This window comes from Callorhinus ursinus, unplaced genomic scaffold (genome assembly GCF_003265705.2).
Source record: "Callorhinus ursinus isolate GAN/ISIS: 27379988/994484 unplaced genomic scaffold, GSC_fseal_2.0 scaffold13, whole genome shotgun sequence".
In the NCBI taxonomy this organism is placed as follows: Eukaryota; Metazoa; Chordata; class Mammalia; order Carnivora; family Otariidae; genus Callorhinus; species Callorhinus ursinus.
Window position 1 is genome coordinate 28,483,629 of NW_027397075.1, and position 21,209 is coordinate 28,504,837.

General features: G+C 38.6%; 1 protein-coding gene across 4 annotated transcripts in view; it reads right to left on the reverse strand.

Moving 5' to 3' along the window:
* Positions 1-12,065: 12,065 nt before the first annotated feature.
* The window catches only part of KIFAP3 (kinesin associated protein 3), a 223,801-nt gene continuing 214,657 nt past the window's right edge, over positions 12,066-21,209 (reverse strand). For all 4 annotated transcript variants that reach the window (XM_073900002.1, XM_025877952.2, XM_025877955.2 and 1 more), the window contains one exon: positions 12,066-12,522. In XM_073900002.1, the coding sequence (XP_073756103.1) occupies positions 12,414-12,522 (109 nt within the window). In that variant the 3' untranslated portion in view covers positions 12,066-12,413. The remainder of the gene's footprint in view (positions 12,523-21,209) is intronic.

Consider the following 21,209-nt stretch of genomic DNA (forward strand, 5'->3'; position numbering starts at 1 on the left):
GCAACTACTTAATGCTCTACTTAATCCTCACTGTTGACGGCTGACCTAAATAATTTGACCATCCCAAACTTTTAGGTGGTGGCTGAAAGGTTTCTGGCAGCTGAAAAGGCTTAAGATGGATAAGCATCCCACAATTTCTTCATGCGGTTAAGTGAAAATAGGCCAAATTTTGCTCCTTATTCAGAAGTATATTGAACAAATGTTTATGAGGAAGCCGACACACAGTATTTAATCTGCTGGATAAGTGTGACAAAGGCTGAGCGCTCTGTTCTGGGTCAGGACTGTCCTATAGAAATTGAATTCAAGCCACATTATGTAACTTTAAATTTTTAGTAGCCACATTAAAAACAGTAAAAGAAAAAAATGAGGTAAAGTTAATTTTAACACGTTTAAACAATATATCCAGAAAATTATTTAAACATGCATTCAATATGAAAAATTGTTGATATTTTACACTTTGGTACTGTCTTCAAATCTGATGTGTATTTTTTACAATTTGGACTAACCATATTTTAATGCTCCGTAGTCACTTGTGGGTAGTGACTACCACTTTGGAGAATACAGTTCTGGGCAGAGTGACCACCACCTTGCACTAGAAAGTTGAGGACCAGAAGAGCAGTGCTCCAGAGGCAGGATTCTGTTATCAGTGTAGTCAGTATCTGGCAACCAGAAGTCTTCCAGACCAGAGGTAGAGCCAGGACCATTAGGGATGCAGCCTCAAATGGCATCCCCAAAGGCTGAGGACACCTTGAATTTTCAGACCCCATTTATTCAGATGTGGAGAGTATTTTCTAAAATATTTTAAACAATTCATCTATCTTTAATTCTTTTTTGAAAGTCCATTTCTAGTATTCATCATGATAATAAGCTGTTATTTTTGCCAATAAATACCCGTTTCTGACACTCATTATGATCATTAACAAAACATCTGGTGTCATCAGAAATCCAAATGGCTAAAGTATTTGTAGTTCCATCTCTAGAATGTAGCCTTTCTAGTATGATTCAAGCTAGCTACCTCTGGAGTGTGGATTCCTGATTACCAGAATGCTAGCTGCTTCTAGGGCATAGCTTCAACCAATTAACCCACACAGAACATTACACCGTCAATGCTGAAATAATTTAAAGTTGGCAACAGACCTCATGATATCCATGTTGTACAGAATATTGGCCTGCTTTGTAAACTCTAAACACTATACAAATGTTGCAGAACATAAGCCTCATGTTATAGACTTATAAACATATTAAATTATTATTAAATATTCCACAAATATTTAACATACACCTTTCCTGTGTCAGGTACTGTGCTGACCACTAAGAAAAGAAGGAAGAAGTCACAATCATTGCAAAAAAGTGGACTCAAGGGCCCCAAATAAAACTTTTTTTTTCTTTTTAAGTGATAGAGGATGTGTGAGTAGCTTAATGCTAGAAATGTTATCTTAGTTTTGCAAAGTACCCTGCCCCACCGCCAACAACCTACAAGTTTCAAGCCACTGTTTTCTGAAGCTGGACATGAGTTAAATGACTACACTTTCCTGATTCCTCTAAGGCTTTCCTGACATTTGCTCCTTGTTTACTTACTCAATACAGCAAATACTTTATAAATGTTCCTGGTGTGCTGACCTCTGTTCTGCAGACTGGAAACATCAGCAAACAAAGCAAGATTAATTCCCTGTTCTCACAGGCCTCAAATTTTAGGGGGCTGATGGGTAAGGGGAGAAATAGACACTAAGCATATAAATGAACAAAGGTCAGTTTGTACAATGGTAAGTTCTATTAAAAAGTAAAACAAGGTGGGGGTGCCTGGGTGGCTCAGTTGTTAAGCGTCTGCCTTTGGCTCAGGTCATGATCCCAGGGTCCTGGGATCGAGCCCTGCATCGGGCTCCCTGCTCCGCGGGAAGCCTGCTTCTCCCTCTCCCACTCCCCCTGCTTGTGTTCCCTTTCTCACCATGTCTCTGTCAAATAAATAAATAAAATCTTAAAAAAAAAAAAAAGGAAAACAAGGTGTTGAGGAGGAGCAATTCTACTCTGCCCTTCAAGATTCTTCTAGCTGTACTAAGAATTAAGTTGTCATGAGAAAATCAAACAAAAGTTTAATAACATGTATACCTCCTGTACACATGGGAAAGACTCAGGAAAACTAAGTAACTCACCAAATGACCAAAAGCACTACCTTAAATGCTATCTCCAGCTAAAGACAGAAGGAGTGGAGGTGGGGGGCATTTTTGGAAGGTTACCAAGAAAAGCCCAATAAACAAGGATAAGGTTTATATCCATTCCTTTTCCACTGATAACAGTTTCTAGAGATGTAGGGTCATCTCTCTTTTGTGAATGGAAATTTCCCTTCTACATGTAAATATCTCTTACAAAAGGGTAACTTCTACTCAGTTTTCAGAACTTCTCCTGGGTCTGCAGTTTCTTAAAAATAATCAGTTTAGAATAATCAAATATGCCAAAGAGGCATATCTTGGAGTTTAGTTCATTTAAGCCAGACATCAACAGCATGTCACACATGAGGAAACTGATGTACAGAGAGGTTATGATAGAGTAGGCAGTTAGCTAGATATGATCAGGGAATAGGACATTCCAACCATTTTTCTAAAAGATTTTATTTATTTATGTATTTGAGAGAGAGAGAGAGAGCAGGAGCACAAGCGGGGGGTGGGGGAGACAGAGGGAGAAGCAGACTCCTGCTGAGCAGGGAGCCCAATGCGGGGCTTGATCCCAGGACTCTGGGATCCTGACCTGAGCTGAAGGCAGATGTTTAACGGACTGGGTCACCCAGGTGCCCCAAGACTTGCCAACCATTAAAAAGACAAAAATCCAAGAAACTGCCAACCACCACTAGGGCACAAAGAGCTGGAAAAGACCCCTGGAGGATATGCACACATTCTTCCCTATAACCAGCAGCCCTATGGTAACCTATAGCTTCATGATAATACCTTTACATTGCAGTTTTGACCCCTCCTAGGGAGGATGGCTGCCGTGACAGTTCTGACAAAGGCCAGATAGGGCCAAAACTCACGCTCTCAACAGCTAGGAGGAGTCCCCTAGATGATTGGAAGCACCTTTGGTTGGAGACCACCCTAGCTATGACCCATAAGCCATGCCAGGATAAAAAGAAAAGACACCCAGACCCTCAGTATGGTTGCCATCTTGAGAGTGTACTTGCACTTTTGGATTTTATAATAAACTCTTGCTTACTTGAGAGTTTGGCTCTGAATTCTTTCTTGGCTGAACTCAAGAAGCAAGGTCAGCATGGAGGCCAGGAAGGAACCCACCACTAACGGTTACGTCTAACCAAGTCACACAACTAGTAATGCCATAAAGTAGTTTGCCTATAGATTTTGTATTCTTAACCATGGTAGCATACTGCTGCCCTAATGTTTTAGTGAGCACAAAGGTAGGGAGAAGACAGGAGAGGAAAGGGAGTTATTTTAGAAGGATGGACCTCCAAAGAGAGCATCACGGAAAAGGTGATCAACTTGTGACTCTGCTATTTGCCTGAGAGACTTCATTCTTCCTTTTTAAAATATTATGTTTGACTGGCTTCTTTCTCCTCTACTATAGGTTCCACAAGGAAAAGAATCTCTGCTTTGTTCGTTGTTTGATCCTAGGTGCCTAGAAAAATGCCTAGCACAGGAGCTCAACAGTATTGATAAATTAATTGTTACAAAAGAAAACCACAGGCCCGAAATGGTGTCACTTTGGTTGAGTCCCCAAACCAGGCCTTTACCTAATCTAGCTGCAGTTTCAACCTTCCCCAGTAAAGTAGCCTTAAGGAGTTAGTCGGAAATTCTCTGATGGGTGTCAATGAGTCTGCCACATGGACCCTCCATCCCTCACAGGAAACTGAGATCATCTGCGTGATGAGCGCCCCCCGCCCACCCTGGGCACCTGTGGGGCTCAGTCAGTTAAGCATCTGCCCTGGGATTGAGGCCTGCATTGGGCTCCCTGCTCAGTGTAGAGCCTGCTTCTCCCTCTCCCTCTGCCTGCCACTCTGCCTACTTTTGCTATGTCTCTGTCAAATTAATAAATAAAATCTTTAAAAAAAAGGCCCCCCCTTCCCCACCATTCTCCCTAAAGGAAAGTGCCCTTGCCTGAAACTATCTTTTTTTTTTTTTTTTAGTAATAACTTTCTTGCCCCACCCTCCTTCCTATAAAAACCACTTTATACAACTGCTCAGAGCTCCTCTCTACTTGCTAGGTGGGATGCTACTCCATTCTTGAATCCTTTAACAAAGCCAGTTAGGTCTCCAAATTTACTTGATTGAATTTTGTTTTTTGACAGAATGAATAGAGGTATAGAAAGATATGCACACATATCTTTGTGTTGTGTGCATATCTAGTTGTTCTCTCCCCAAACAACACATACCCTGTGTGGGGTAGGGACAGAGGATTACTTCTTTTGCATTATGTATCTGCATATAGTTTTATGTGTTACCATGAGCATATGTTACTTCTGTAATTCTGAAGTTAATTTAATAGAGAAATTAGGAGCTGAAGTGTAAACTTGGATTGGAAGCTCTTGCAGTCTTACATGTATAAAATAGTTACATGTATAAAATAGTGCTCATGATTCTTCCTTATGTGGTAACAATGTTGGAGGTGGGGCATGTAATAGCAGCTGCAGAGCATTTGATAGGAATGACTAAAGGATCCAGCATGTGCACATTTCCTGATAAGGTTAGATGGCATTTGAGTTAATGTCACACACTCAAGCCAGGAAATAGTGACGGGTGATTCTGTTATTTTCTCAGGTATCTTTCAAAGCTGCACTTCTAGCTCAGGAGAAGTTAAACATTATTCGACCTGTTTCCCTAAAAATAAAAGTCCCTGTTCCTTGCCACTCCCACGTGTCTTCCAGAGTGACCCACAGGTTACCTGAGTTACTCCCCCTGCTCCCTGCAAACACTCACCGCAGTTTGTGTTCTAAATCGAGGAAGCAGCAGCTACTTGGAGCAACTCAGTGTTCCTGGGGCAAAGGGATTCCATAAAGAGACTGTCCCGTGGTCAGCAGACATTTTTAAAAACAAGTGCACAAACAGAGCCCAGAGATTTCAGAGCTCCTCCTACAAGCTTTTGCCCTCACTTTTGGCACCAAAGGTCTTAAAAATTATTTTCCCTTTTTCTCACAACATCTATTTTCTTCACCAATCCTCTTGATTCCTTCATTTATTTCTTTTTTGCACTGTATGGGGTAAATAGAGTCTAGGGACATTGTCAGGGGTAAAGGCCACACCGATGTGTACCAAGTAGGCAGGAAAGATGCCTGTGTCACAAGGCACCGGGAGGACACCCCTGCTGCTTCCTGCTTGTTTGGTAAGAGGCAGGAGCAGAAGAGGAAAGGCTTATTTGCCTTCCTTATTTTCTCTGAGAAACAGGAAAGCAAGAGAGACCTAATGGAATCAGATAGAGAGGTGCTGAAATCAGAGTAACCCTACACAAAGTATGTAAACAGGACATTTTAATAACAGGAAATCAGAACCAAGGAAGGGCACTTACATATTATATGAAAATGTGATCACACTAAGAGAGTTTGGGGAGAGAACAACTAAAACAGAGGAAGATGCCATCAGATGAACTCTCACAACAAAGACAGGGCTGGGGAATAAGACTTGGTCAGGTTTCGGAGCAGGGCTCGATGCATTGGAACTCTTCTGCTCCCCAGTGGCTAGAGTGATGAATGGATAGACAAGATGTGGCATATCCATACAATGGGACATTATTAAGACATACAAAGTACTGACACATGCTACAGCCTGGAGGAACCATAGAACATTATGCTATGTGAAAGAAGTCAGACACAAAAGGCCACATATTGTATGATTCCATTTTGATGAAATGTCCAGGCCAGGGAGATCCACAGAGACAGAAAGCAGATGAATGGTTGCCAGGGCCTGAGGGTAGAGGGGAAATGGGAATTGCCAATTGGTATGGAGTTTCTTTTTGGGGTGGTGAAAATGTTCTGGAATTAGGTAGTTGTGGTGGTTGCACAACCTTGTGAATATACTAAAAAACACTGAATTGTACATTTTTGAATGGGGACTTTTACAGCATGTGAATTATTTCTCAATAAAAAAATCCCTACATCAATAGCAGGTGCCTTGTGTAATATTCTGTTACTGTAACCGAAGTAACAGGAGTTCCCACCTTGGTGAGTTGCAGATAGAAACCACATTAGGTGAAATTGTTGCACAAAGTAAATTAATGTGCAGCAAATAGAGAGATCATGGGAATGGCTTCCAAAGCTGTGACTCCCAGAGCAAGGGTGGATGGGCTCCTTTTATTTAGGGTTAGGATGAATATTCAGATAGGGAAACCTTGTCATGGGATGGAGAGGTGGGCATAAAGTTGCACGTGTGCCTTAAGGAGACATGCCTATATACACATTTTATGCTATGTGAATGAGGCTTGTGCTCCTCCTTGGGTGGAGATTTTAGTATTATATTGAGGGTAAAGGTAGTTGTCGGTCATTCGAGAAGTCACTCCATGGCCCATCTGTGCAGTGGGCGTCAGAGGTTATACTCAAACTGGTCTGGGTGGTCTGGACCAGCTGGAGGCCTTGTCAGGGCAGTCACTATCCCTGGAGGGGCAGTTTCAGTTTCCATTTGCCTGAGTTAGGAGGTCAGCTGGAAAGAAGAGCTTAAGGAAAAATGTGGGACAAAGGTTGGTGAGTACAAGCAGGTGGGCAGTAAAGGTCAGGTCTTGGAGTCTAGCTGGTGACATTAAAAATCAAGTGTCAGAAAAATGGAAAATCAATTGGGAATAGTCATGAAGACAGCATTAGAAATACTCAGAAACAAAACAAGTAGCTAGACTCAACTAATTTCAATGAGAAAACCCCCACTCTGTGGGGTTCGACTTCACAGTGATGCACTAGCCCAGTGCTCATTACGCAGACTTGAAATACTGGTAAATTGTAGGCAAGGGAGAAAAAAAGCTGACTCATAAGAGATATTTATTCTGCTTTTAAGTAGCAGTTACCATCCTCCAGATTCCAGAATCACTTACTTAGTTCCCCAAACTACTGACTTAGCAAGATTAGAAGTCTTGGAAGAGGAAAGGAGTGGAGGAGGTGATGTTCACATTAAACATTTCTTTTCATGGTTAATTAACTCAGGGTTTCTATATTGAGTGGTCATAAGGATCAAGTAAAAGTATTTTTTTTTGACACTGCAAATTCTTGTATATTAGACCTCTGGTAATCAAAATATTTCTAAATGCCTTGAGAAATCATGATTTGTAGTAACATAATTTTGCATGGAGATGAATTTAAATTATTCACACTTCAGAGTGGTACATTGTTTTCCATTATTCTTCATTTAGGTAATAACTCTCATGAACTCATCATCTCTGTGTCTACAGAAGATATTTATGGTGGTGATAGATGTGAGGAGAAAGTAAGGAGGTTTGAGGAAGGCATACATAGTACTTGTGATTTGGAGGATTTCTATAGGCCTTTGGATATATCCCTCTCTGGCAGAATTTATATTAGTTATCAATTGCCACATCACAGACCATCACAAACTTAGTAGCTTAAAAAACATGACATATTTTGCTCATGAATTTTCAGGGGTTGGGCAGGGTGTGGCAGGGCAGTTCATCTTGGCTCCTATGGCCTCAGCTGGGGTGGCTCGAGGGCTGGGGGCTGGAATCTTCGGGAGGTTTATTCACCTCTAGCAGTTGACTGGTTGGTTGTCTACTGGGTCCTCAGCTCTGGCCACCTACTGCAGCCCCTACACATGGCCTCTCCATGTTGCTTGGCCCTCTCTCACATCATGGCAGCTGATTTTAAGAATGAGCATCCCAAGAGAACAAGGCAGAATTGAAAGGGCTTTCTTTGACTTAGCCTTAAGTCTTTATGACTTCTGCTTAACTCTATTGGTTGAAACAGTTATAAAAAAAAAAAGTCCACCCAGGTTCAAGAGGAAGGGACATAGATTCCATTGCTAACTGGAGGAGTATCAATATTACTTTCTAAGATGAGCATGTGAGGTGGAATATGTGGGGGTGGCCATCTTTTGAAAATACAACCTGCCACATCAGCCCAAAACTCAGAAACTTAAAACAATAGCACTAAATTTTTCACAAGAAGTCAACTTTCTGTGATTGACCAGGTCGTCCTTCTTCTGGTCTTCCTTGAACTCATTGACAAGACTGCATTTTGGTGACATGTCAGCTCAGGGAGGAGGTGTGCCCCAATAAGACAGCTGAAATGGCTGGGCTTCTCTTCCAAGTTCTCTACAGCATGTCAGTCTCAGGGAGCAAACCACAAGGGCAAAGGTAGAAGTGGCAAGTCTTCTTGAGGTGTGGGCCCTACACTCGTACATCATTTCTGCCACATTCTGTTGGTCAAAGCAATGTATTATGTGAACCCAAATTTAAGACATAATTAAACAGAGTCTATCTGATGATGGGAAGAGCTGAAGAGTATCATGACCACCTTTTTCAATCAATACATACTGCCTTTTGGCCACAATTATTAACATTCTGTTCACATGCAAAATACGCTCACTTCCTACCCCAAAAGTCTCATATCATTATGTCATTAGGCTCTGGCTTGAAGTGCAAGATATCACCATAAAATCATATTCAGGTGGGGATGAGGCTTTTGGGGTATGGTTTTCAGGTTCTCCTCTAGTATGGTTCCTCTTGATCCAAAGACTTGTGAAGTGCAAGAAGTTATCTGCCACTTTCCCTTGTCCTCTCCCACCCAACACCCCATGGTTGGGACAGGGTAATCATGAAGGACACTCTCATTCCAAACGGGGAGCAGTGGGAGATATGCAGAAGTTACTGGTTCATCACAAATCTGATATCCTGCCAGGCACACATGCAACCTGTAAAGTTGCCCTTACTCTGGGGCCAGGGAATGTTCGTTAGTTAGGGCCATTTACTGTTAAAAGTCTGAGGACACTCTGTTTCTTGGAAGGCATTTTATCTCCTTTCAGGATTCTTATGGAATTTTTCATTCATTTTTCTCAAGAATTTTTCTAGATTACGTCAAGATAGATGTCACAATCATCTTTAAAAATGATTAGGATATTGTAGGGAAAAATCCATTTTAGCTCAGAGATGTTTACTTCTATTTTGGCTATTTGTCCTGTACCTTTTAATTTTTTTTAAATTTTTATTTATTTATTTATTTATTGGAGAGGTGGGGGGGAAGGGGGAGAGAATCTTAAGTAGGTTCCATGCCCAACACAGAGCCCAGTGCTCGCAGGGCTCCATCTCACAAGCCTGAGATCATGACCTGAGCCAAAATGCTTAACCGACGGAGTCACCCAGGCTCACCATTCCTAACCAACCAGCCAAATGTTGGTGCTCTGATTTTTATCTTCTATATTATTCTTATTTAATCTACATTCTTGTCCTCTGCCTTCTTAGAGAGCTTCTTGACTTTTTCTTCCAGATTACTGATTTTTTTTCAGTGTTATTTCTTTAATGCCTCTCTATTTCAGGCAAGTCTTTATCCCAAACAAGTAGGGAGGTTCTGCTGTATTCCAGAGAACATAATATTGAAGCCTAACGCATTATCACTTCAGTTTAGTAGACTTTCAAGAACCTGGCTAGAACATATATGTGTGATTTTTTGATATCTGAGGAGATACCAGTATTTTTCACATTCCCATTACACTAGCAACAAAGACACAAAAGACCTAACAACTCACCTCACTGAAAACCTCAATGTATCTTCAATGATAGAATTTGGGAAGACTTGCCAATAACCAAGACAGTTGGGTGGATTTAGAAAAAAACCTCCAGGTAACACTTGAAAAAAGTAGGAAGTCAGTTTATATTTCTCGTATTCTATTTCATGACTGAAGACCAGACAGCTAGTAAAAACTAATCTTGTTACAAGAAACAAAGACTCTAAAAGCAGGCCTTCAGCTGGTTTGAAGAAAAACCATTCTTTTCTGTGGGACCTTCTGACAATCTGGCTGAGACTTGTCCTAAAGGTTCTTCGTATACTCCTGGTGGCATGGAGCAAGCCCCCCTATGCAAGGCCAAGTGAGAGCCTTCTGACGCCAGCTCTGATGGTAGTTACAACTAGTAATAGTGGCAAGTTATCTTGTGCCATGTACGTCACGTCATATACCATTTCTGGAGCTTCTGTAAAGTCACGGTAAAATGTATAGTTTCAGTTCTCTTGTGCTGTGCAGAAATAAGTAATAGGTACTTAGCCTACATTTGGAAGGGGATAGGAAAGGGTAGAGAGTGTCTTCTTCCCCATGTCCTGACTGGACATAGTGGTGGCTCTCCCATGTGGAGGGCAGTGCTAATCTAATGAAGATGACCAACATAGATGCAGTAGGGTGGGGACAAAGGGAGGAAACAGAACATGAGGAAGCTATTCCTGGCCCTAAGTGAGAAAGCACCTTAGGGAACTCTCAGAAAGAGCAAAAGGCTCATGAGGAGAAATAATTTCCAGCTATACACCATGGCCTAAAGCCATGGCAATTTAGTTGTTAAAGTAAATGTGACTTTAATTTGCAGTCAAAATTTAGTGGGGCCAGGATATTTGACATATATATATATATATATTTTTTTAAGTGCCCAAGGCCAAAACCTTTTGTACTCTGAAGTATGTAAGAATTTTAGATATTCTTCCTTATTCCTTTAGTAAAATTTTCCTTCATAAATAAAGATAAACCAGTTCAGGCCTGAGTGGAAAGTTCACAATTTCAAAATTTTTGAAGTCCTAAAATAATGAAAAAAAGTATACAGGGAGAGTGAGTGTGCGCGTGAACCTCAGTGAGCACAGCCCTGGGAACATTGTGAACTGTGGGTGACATTCTTCCTAAAATCAGCTTACAGTAGTATGAGGAAAGTTATGCTTTAGAATGTTTGCTTTATCCTTCTATTAATGTCACTTATTTCAAGTGTTTATACTTAGTATGTATAATAAATAATAAGGCAAGATATTTAGTATTGAGATTACTGGATTGGAAACATGGAGACAAGTCATGTACTGACCAAATATATAAGCTTGGGCAAGTCTTTTCATCTCTCCTGGCCACAGCTTTTTCAACTGAAAGAGTATGACAGGGTTTGGCATCAAAGGCCCTTTCCAGCTTTAATATTCTGTGGTTAAAATGGAAACTACAATAAATGAATGTATACTTTCAGAAAGATCAGTTAGGTTGTGAGTTCAAAGACACAAATCGTATCTTAGATTCACATATTCCCTAGGGGCATATATACTTCCTGATACATAGCAGGTAATTAAAAAAATCTGTTTATGATATTTAAAATTTTTAAGTGTTTGGTCTCTCAAATGCATAGATAGACTGAGTTATTTAAAAGGCCCTTTCCAGCTCTATTATTCTATGCTTAAAATATAAATCAAGCCAAATAAATAGTGTAGTAGATCACTGAGGTTTTAAAATTCAAGGACAGAAGTCTTATTTTTGATCTATGTATTCCCTTCAAAGCCTCATATAACTCCTTTCATAGAAGGTGCTCAAGGAAATATCTCTAGATTACAGTTATTTATTTTGCTTTGTTTGTCAAGTATATTTCCAACACTGTAACATTAAAGAGTTGCTTTCAAAATTCATTATTAATTATAATGTCTACTTCTTACCACCCAAATCTTATAAAAACAAGTAAACAAATGGGAAACAGGCGAGAAAAATATTCTGTTCCTTAGTTTTCCTCAGTGAGACAGCTTTTCCATATTTTAGATTTCATGAATAATAAAATATAAAAACCCAATATGAATCTAGTTTCATGTGCACTAACAGATGTCTCAGGTTTTCTACCTAAAATCAGAAAGACAAGAATTCAAATTGCTGAAGAGACTCTACGCATATGTAACATAATCTATGGCACATGTTCCATTGTTAACTGAAAACTAGTTCACTTTGGGAAGCAACCCTGAAAAGGCAGATGGCATGGAAAAAAAAAAGGTGATATTCTTTTTATAAATTTTAAAATACACATCACATGAAATACTCAAGGGCTTACAAGGGGGGGGAAAAGGGCAGGGAAAAAGAAAATTCATATGCACCCTATATAAGCATGAAACTCCTAATGAAACACATTAAATAGAAACACATGACTTTCGCTAATTCATTTGTACTTTATCCTTCTTTTTAATAGAAATTAAATTAGTCACTTAATGTACATAATGTAGTGTTTGTTTTCCAGTCTGGTTGCTTTTCAGCATTTACTTTTGCGTCTCTTTGAATAACACGGGAATGTTATTCAGCATCAAGATGCGGTGAACAGTGTCAAACATCAACTGTACTTAATAGAGGGCAGAGGGATCAGTTAATTTGTAGCTAACAGCATGGAAAAAAAATACAGACCCACAATAATATCAACATGCATTATTAGCCAAGATTCAAAGTTAACCCAACCCACACAGATTTCTTCTAAGTTGAGAGTACACATGGAAAGGTGTGACTTTATCGAGATCCATAGCCATAGTAGTAGGGTTCATCAGGGCGGAATCCATAAGCTGTGGCAGGGCGTCCAAGAATGCCAACTGATTGGCCAAAGCCATCCATTCCAAGGCTGAAAAGAGAAAAAGGAAGGATAAGTTATAATTGTTCATCACCCATCCACAATGTGGGCCAAGAGGAGGCTGGGAACTTTACACCTCCAGGATTCTCTTCCTAGCAGCAAAAGTGATTTATGTGGCTATCATTAGGCCTTTTTCTTGTGTGTGTTTGTATACACACACATATATATGAAATATACACAAATATACGTATACATTATATATGTATAATATTAATTCAATTAATATAGCCACAAATATGTGCATAATAAATATTTACTTCTAACAATGTGTTAAAAATATTGGAAACCTCTATCATCAGGTACTATTCAAGACAAAGAGGAGGACAGATCAGAAAAGTTTTAATAAATTACATTCATATATGGCTTTTATGCCAGAATATGAAAAGATTTTATGTGCTAGCAAGTATCAGTAATACACTGCTAGGGAATAATAAAACTAAAACCGTAGTAAAATGAGTTTTGTTATTTATAATAAGATCATTTTTTAATATGAAGATATAGTATTATTAATAAGGACACACATTTTGAATTTTAGCAGTAAACTCTCACTTAGGGCCAAATCATACTATAAGCCTAAACTGAAAGAATAAGACAAGGACTTTTACAATATTTAAGTTAGCCAGATTTGATCTGCAATTCTTCTCTGACTCCTCAATAAAACAAATAAATCGTACATGTTTCTTTTGAATGACAACAAGATAATTGTAAATTTTGTTTCAGTTTATTCTATGGAAATAACAGAAGCCTAAAGATAACTTTCAGAGTTATAAAGATATTTGAAGCATGGGTAAACTTTACTCTAAAAAATTATTCTTTCATCTATTAATAAATTTAAAAGAAAATCTGTTCTCCAAAGCACTTCTTAAGGATCAGACAATTATCCAACACTTAGCAAAATGACAAGAGATTTATCTTGCCGGGCAAAGATGGAAGCTATGACATGCTCATGCATAGCTCATGCAGTGAGTGCTAGTGAGCTTACTTCCAGTCAAAGGAAACAATTTATAACGGAGAAACATAAACTTTGAAAAAATAAATATATTTAAATGTTTTAAGATTTGAGAGTATACTAGATGGAAAGATACTTTTTCTTTATCAGCAAAATCTCAATATGATTAAAAATTATATAGGCACTAACTTCCTGTCACAACTCAAAATGAGATTGAGTTAAAACACAATAGAAGTAACTATTAAAATGTTAAGGTTTTAAATAATTTGTGTAAGTGTGCACATGCATGGCCATGTGTGTACTGAGATAGGACTAAATACTAATGTAAGTAAATATAATACATATAGGGCAAATTATTCACGTAAATCCACGCTCAGGGAAATGGGTTTTCTGAGATATAAGTTTTATGTTAGCACTTGTTAGTGATCCTGAAGAAAACAAACTTTTTGGGCTCCTTCTAAATCAACTGTGTTTATAATTCCTAAAAGTTGGTTGAAATTTTTAAGTCTGAATTTTATTTTGAAATGGCAAAATATAGGCATGTCCTTCCTACTTTGGTCTCCTGGGAAGAAATTTTAATTTTATAATGAAGGGAAACATTGCTCTAGAGGCAGCTTTAAAGAGGTTTCAGAAAGTAACACAGCCCATGAACTCAGATACACCTTATCAGTTTAAAATTAGAGGAAAAGTTGGCTGTTGACATTTTTCTCCTGAAGCACTAAGGCTAACAAATACTCATATATCCAAACAACTCTCAGTTATGTAAAGGTTGATTGTATAGCTTATGAATTTCAACTCCTTCCATTTTCATCTACTTACTGCCTGCCTTTCAACACTGCTAACATTTTTTAGCATCTCTTCTCAGGCTGAATAGCAGGAGACTTAGGTTGAACTCAAGTTAATTTTGTCTTTCTCAATCTAGAGGCTTCCAGGAATTTGGGAACAAGAGGCAGAGTAGATCAGTAAAGAAACATGCAGAGGCACCTTAAAAACAGAACATCTTACAGAGGAACTCACAGCAATAGTACTGTAGTTCTATCTAAAAGAAGAAGAGAATCCTCAGAAGGGAGACTATCAGCCATGTTGGCACAGAACAAGATACTCCTTAGAGGCAATTGTTGGTAACTAACCCAAGCAATTCCTTGGGATGACCTGTAACACTATAAGGAATATCTGACCTTTTTGGCAGGCTTGTCCTCATTGAGGAATGGGTCTTAAAAAAGGTTCTGAGAGGTAATTGTACATTCAAACTGCAAAACTGTATTTTATTTCTATGACTGATAGGCAAACTTCCAATTATTGTATTCCTAGGTGGCTTGACAACAGGGAAAAGGGTAAACTTAGACATTAACCAATCTGCCTGGTGTAAATTGACAAATGGATATTCAGCTGTTTTTTAAAAAATTTGTTAGTCACATTGTTGGTAAGAATTGGCACCCCCAAGTCAATTAAAGTAAGATCAAACCTTGAACACTGACGAGTTTGAGTTTCTGAGCCTGCAAGTTTACTGTAATAAAATTTTATTTATGCAGTCAACAGTTCACTCAGAGACATCTGTGTGTTCAGGCCAAATTTTTTTGAACTTCCATAGATATCATTTGGGAAAAAAATTTAAGGAGAAGAAATAGAAACTCTTAAGATGACTTTTTCTGTAATTATCCATCATGTATCACAGATGAACTTGCTGTTTAAAGAAAAGAAGGTCTGAAACATTATGACCAGTTTGGATGGTGCTTTGATGTAAGTCCTAGGTCCTTTTGTATTATGAAAGATCAGCTATATCTACACAATTAGTATTTTTTAAATAAAATTCACTCTGAAACACATTAGCTTGATTCTTTAAACTCTCATTTGGTTCTAATATAGAGGTGAAACTGGACTTTTCAAGATGCCGAAACCTGCAGATAGATATTCTTTTGGGATATGTGGACATTTGTTGTACTTTCTTCCTTGGAATAAAGATGTAGCCTTGTTAATGTTGAATCTGGTTCAAAATGAGGAGAGCCAAATAATAAGTTTTCCTTTAAGCAGGAGCAGATAGATTCTTTATGTAAGGGTAGAAATCGTGACTATAAAAGTGAAGTGTGGCAGCGAAAATTCTGCTTTCTTGATCCACTAAGGACTTAGAGCACACGGTACAAAGGCACTAGCATGCCCTCACTAGGAACCCCAAGGACCCAGGGAAACTGAGCTGTGACCCGCTACTCCTGCTTTTATCCTGTGTGACCGTTCTCAGATGAGCGTTTGTATATTTGGCTATTTATACTGGAATTTAATCTAACACTGCATGTGTGTTTCTGTATGTACATATTTTCTTCCTGGTACTCCAAACCTACACAGAAAGGGTGTGTCCCTCTAGATCAGAATATACCACTACTAGACCACTTTTAAAATAGGACTATGTAGTCTCATTTAACCATCATCCTCAATGTCTAGATATCATTTTTTTACCTTTAAATTAGCAAACATAACAAAATGCAATCTCTTCTTAAAAATATATATCTCTAGTTCAAAGAAAATGGTTCCTGTTTGTTGTGAAAAGAAAACCAGGAAAGGTAAGGCCCCCAAATCCTTCTGCTACTAAGTTTTATGTCCCAAGAACAGTGATTTGGGGGTACCTAGAAAGGAAAATGACAAATTCTTCATGAATAAAAAAAATATATTTAAAATTCAACAACAAATATAAAATCACATCTAGATTTTATCTTTAAACAAACATTTGGAAATCTAATTAGCATTCAGCAAGCAGGAGACAGAATTTTCTGTAATAGTGACAAGGCTTCAAACAAATTTTTAACAGCATTCATTGTATTTCTAAACTTGCAATAATTCAGAGAGGGGAGAAAAAGAAATCCAAGCATGACAAGTGATACTTCACATGCAGCACATTACAAGGGGAATGGCAGCCAGTAAAGAATCCTAGGCACTCTGAGGCTCTTATTGGACTTCTGTGCCAGAGTTGACATTCCTGTAGAGAGGGAAGAAAATCACCTACCTCTAGCTGTTTGTGAGGCTTAATTAGTGCATATTTGTAAAGCACTTTGAAATCCTTGGATGAAAAGTGCTGCATAAGTGAAAAGTATTATCATTATTTTATTAAAATTAGGTAAAAGCAACACAAGTCTTTATCTTCTTTGAAATTCCCAAGTCAGCAAAATGAATGCAGAGCAAATAATGAATATATTAGAGGATGTTACAAAAAATAAAAAGTAAATTCAAACCAAGTTCTCTTATCATAGGTTCACAGAATCTTTGACTTGGAAACATTTTTAGAAATAATCTAGACTATGCTTCCATTCACAACATCCTTGACCGGGTCTACTGAATTCTTTGCAGAACATCTCTATAAATGGGAATGCTCACAAGGCAGTTCATTCCATTTACGGGCCCATCAAACTATTAGAAAGTTCTTTATCTTGATCTGAAATCTAGAATTACCCTCTGGAACCACAGAAGAAATCTAATTCTTCTTTAATATGGCTATTTCACAACACTCATTTAATCAATCCTCATGACATGGTCTCTAGAAAGTTTACCATCTCATTTGCTCTCTAACTTTGATATTTTTCAATGTTTATCTTAAAATGAAGAAGTGAAAATAATGTGATACTGCACTTATTATGTGGTCTGAAACCAGCATAGAATGAGATCCTGTTTCTAACTCTCTAATAATGTAGGCTAAAAATGCATAGATCTTAAATTTTTAAAGGAGTCCTTACCACAAAATGGCTCACATTGAATGTGTATGTGTGTGTGTGTAGTTATGTGTCTGTGTATACACATTCTCACGTTGAATTTCATCTTTTTGGTTTGGGTCTTTCTTTAGGAATTCTATTCTCCCTAAAATAAAAAACTTTATGACAATATTTATATTTATAAATATATTTGTATTGATAGAGGGTAGTGATTCTTATTAACTACCTATCTTTCCAGGATATTATAGAGCTGCATGAAATGATCCTATAATAGCTTTCTAGAACAGTTCATTCTTTTTATCAATTGTTCCAATCTTGATCATAGAATCAAAATCAGTATTTTTATTTTCCTAAGATTATAAATTGATCATCAGAGTAATTTCAGCTTAACTATAATTTGTCATGAGAAATTTAGTAATATAAAACTGTAGTAGCACAACGTAATGGATCCTTTGTATCTATCCATCCATCCATCCATCCATCCATCCATCCATCCATCCATCCATCCAAATAGTACATGAGTTCCTACAATGTGTTAAGTATAGTGTTGGCAGTCAATGTTAAAAAAATGTGGTACTGGGAAGGCAATAAGTCATGGTCCTTGACCATGGATTGGAGGCAACTAAACATGGAACAAAATTCCCATAATATGTTGTATTACCCTAGTACATTTATAAATTACTACAGAAGAATAGAAGAGGAACAGATATTTAATATAAGGTGAGAGTATATTAGAGGTATGTATAAATTGTTACAAATGAATCTAGGGTGCTAGAAAGTCTTTAAAGAAAATCCTTTTTTTAAAAGATTTATTTATTTATTTGAGAGAGAGTGAGCGAGCAAGCGGCAGGAAGGGCAGAGGGAGAGGGAGAGAGTCCCAAGGAGACTCTGCACTGAGTGCAGAGCCCAATGCGGGGCTCAATCTCACGACCCTGAGGATCATGACCCCAGCTGAAACCAAGAGTCGATGCTTAATCAACTGCACCATACAGGTGCCCCGAAAATACTTTTATTTTAATGCATCTGTCACTTCCTGACTATATCTATTTTTATTTATATATCTTTTTACTTTATTTTCCATGAAAGTGTAAGTACCATAAAGAGGTAAAGACTCTCACTGTCTTATTAATTGCTATATCACTAGCAGCTAGCTTTGAATCTGACATGGAGCCGGCATTCAAAAAGTATTTTACTGTATGAATGGATGAGTCTAAAAGGACAAGTGGGACTTCACAGGTGAAGAGAAAGAACTCCTAATGTGGCAGCCTGAGCAAGAGAGAGAAGGCGCTGAAGAACAGCAACTGGTTTTTTTTTTTTTTTTTAATTTTTTTATTGTTATGTTAATCACCATATATTACATCATTAGTTTTTGATGCAGTGTTCCATGATTCATTGTTTGTTCATAACACCCAGTGCACCATGCAAAACGTGCCCTCCTCAATACCCATCACCAGGCTAACCCATCCCCCCACCCCCCTACCCTCTAGAACCCTCAGTTTTTCAGAGTCCATCATCTCTCATGGTTCGTCTCCCCCTCTGACATACTCCCCTTTTCTTCCTCTCCTGTTATCTTCTTCTTTTCCTTTTTTCTTAAAATATGTTGCGTTATTTGTTTCAGAAGTACAGATCTGTGATTCAACAGTCTTGCACAATTCACAGCGCTCACCGTAGCACATACCCTCCCCAATGTCTATCACCCAGCCATCCCATCCCTCCCACCCCCAACCACTCCAGTAACACTCAGTTTGTTTCCTGAGATTAAGAATTCCTCATATCAGTGAGGTCATGTGATACATGTCTTTCTCTGATTGACTTATTTCACTCAGCATAACACCCTCCAGTTCCATCCACGTCGTTGCAAATGGCAAGATCTCATTCCTTTTGATGGCTGCATAATATTCCATTGTGTATATATACCACAACTTCTTTATCCATTCATCTGTCGATGGGCATCTTGGCTCTTTCCACAGTTTGGCTATTGTGGATATTGCTGCTATAAACATTGGGGTACATGTACCCCTTCGGGTCCCTACATTTGTATCTTTGTGGTAAATACCCAGTAGTGCAATTGCTGGATCGAATGGTAGCTCTAATTTCAACTGTTTGAGAAACCTCCATACTGTTTTCCAGAGGGGTTGCACCAGCTTGCATTCCCACCAACAGTGTAGGAGGGTTCCCCTTTCTCCACATCCCCGCCAACATCTGTCGTTCCCTGACTTGTTAATTTTAGCCATTCTGACGGGTGTGAGGTGGTATCTCATTGAGGTTTTGATTTGGATTTCCCTGATGCCGAGTGATGTTGAGCACTTTTTCATGTGCCTGTTGGCCATTTGGATGTCTTCTTTGGAGAAATGTCTGTTCATGTCTTCTGCCCATTTCTTGATTGGATTATTTGTTCTTTGGGTGTTGAGTTTGATAAGTTCTTTATAGATTTTGGATACTAGCCCTTTATCTGATATGTCGTTTGCAAATATTTTCTCCCATTCTGTCGGTTGTCTTTTGGTTTTGTGGACTGTTTCTTTTGCTGTGCAAAAGCTTTTTATCTTGATGAAATCCCAATAGTTCATTTTTGCCCTGGCTTCCCGTGCCTTTGGCGATGTTTCTAGGAAGAAGTTGCTGCGGCTAAGGTCGAAAAGGTTGCTACCTGTGTTCTCCTTTAGGATTTGGATGGACTCCTGTCTCACGTTTAGGTCTTTCAACCATTTGGAGTCTATTCTTGTGTGTGGTGTAAGGAAATGGTCCAGTTTCATTCTTCTGCATGTGGCTGTCCAATTTTCCCAACACCATTTGTTGAAGAGACTGTCTTTTTGCCATTGGACATTCTTTCCTGCTTTGTCAAAAATAAGTTGACCATAGAGTTGAGGGTCCATTTCTGGGCTCTCGATTCTGTTCCATTGATCTATGCGTCTGTTTTTGTGCCAGTACCATACTGTCTTGATGATGACAGCTTTGTAATAGAGCTGGAAGTCCGGAATTGTGATGCCGCCAGCTTTGCTTTTCTTTTTCAGTATTCCTCTGGCTATTCGGGGTCTCTTCTGGTTCCATACAAATTTTAGGATTATTTGTTCCATTTCTTTGAAAAAAGTGGATGGTATTTTGATGGGGATTGCATTGAATGTGTAGATTGCTCTAGGTAGCATTGACATCTTCACAATGTTGATTCTCCCAATCCATGAGCATGGAACGTTTTTCCATTTCTTTGTGTCTTCTTCAATTTCTTTCATGAGTATTTTATAGTTTTCTGAGTACAGATCCTTTGCCTCTTTGGTTAGGTTTATTCCTAGGTATCTAATGGTTTTGGGTGCAATTGTAAATGGGATAGACTCCTTGATTTGTCTCTCTTCTGTCTTGTTGTTGGTGTATAGGAATGCCACTGATTTCTGTGCATTGATTTTATATCCTGCTACTTTACTGAATTCCTGTATGAGTTCTAGCAGTTTTGGGGTGGAGTCTTTTGGGTTTTCCACATACAGTATCATATCATCTGCAAAGAGTGAGAGTTTGACTTCCTCTTTGCCGATTTGGATGCCTTTGATTTCTTTTTGTTGTCTGATTGCTGTGGCTAGGACTTCTAATACTATGTTGAATAGCAGTGGTGAGAGTGGACATCCCTGCCGCGTTCCTGACCTTAGGGGAAAGGCTCTCAGCCTTTCCCCATTGAGAATGATACTCGCTGTAGGTTTTTCATAGATGGCTTTTATGATATTGAGGTATGTACCCTCTATCCCTATACTCTGAAGAGTTTTGATCAAGAAAGGATGTTGTACTTTGTCAAATGCTTTTTCTGCATCTATTGAGAGGATCATATGATTCTTGTTCTTTCTTTTGTTAATGTATTGTATCACATTGATTGATTTGCGGATGTTTTTATTTATTTATTTTTAAAGATTTTATTTATTTATTTGACAGAGAGAGAGAGCGAGAGCAGGAACACAAGCAGGGGGAATGGGAGAGAGAGAAGAAGGCTTCCTGCCGAGCAGGGAGCGCAGTGTGGGACTCGATCCCAGGACCTTGGGATCATGAGCTGAGCCGAA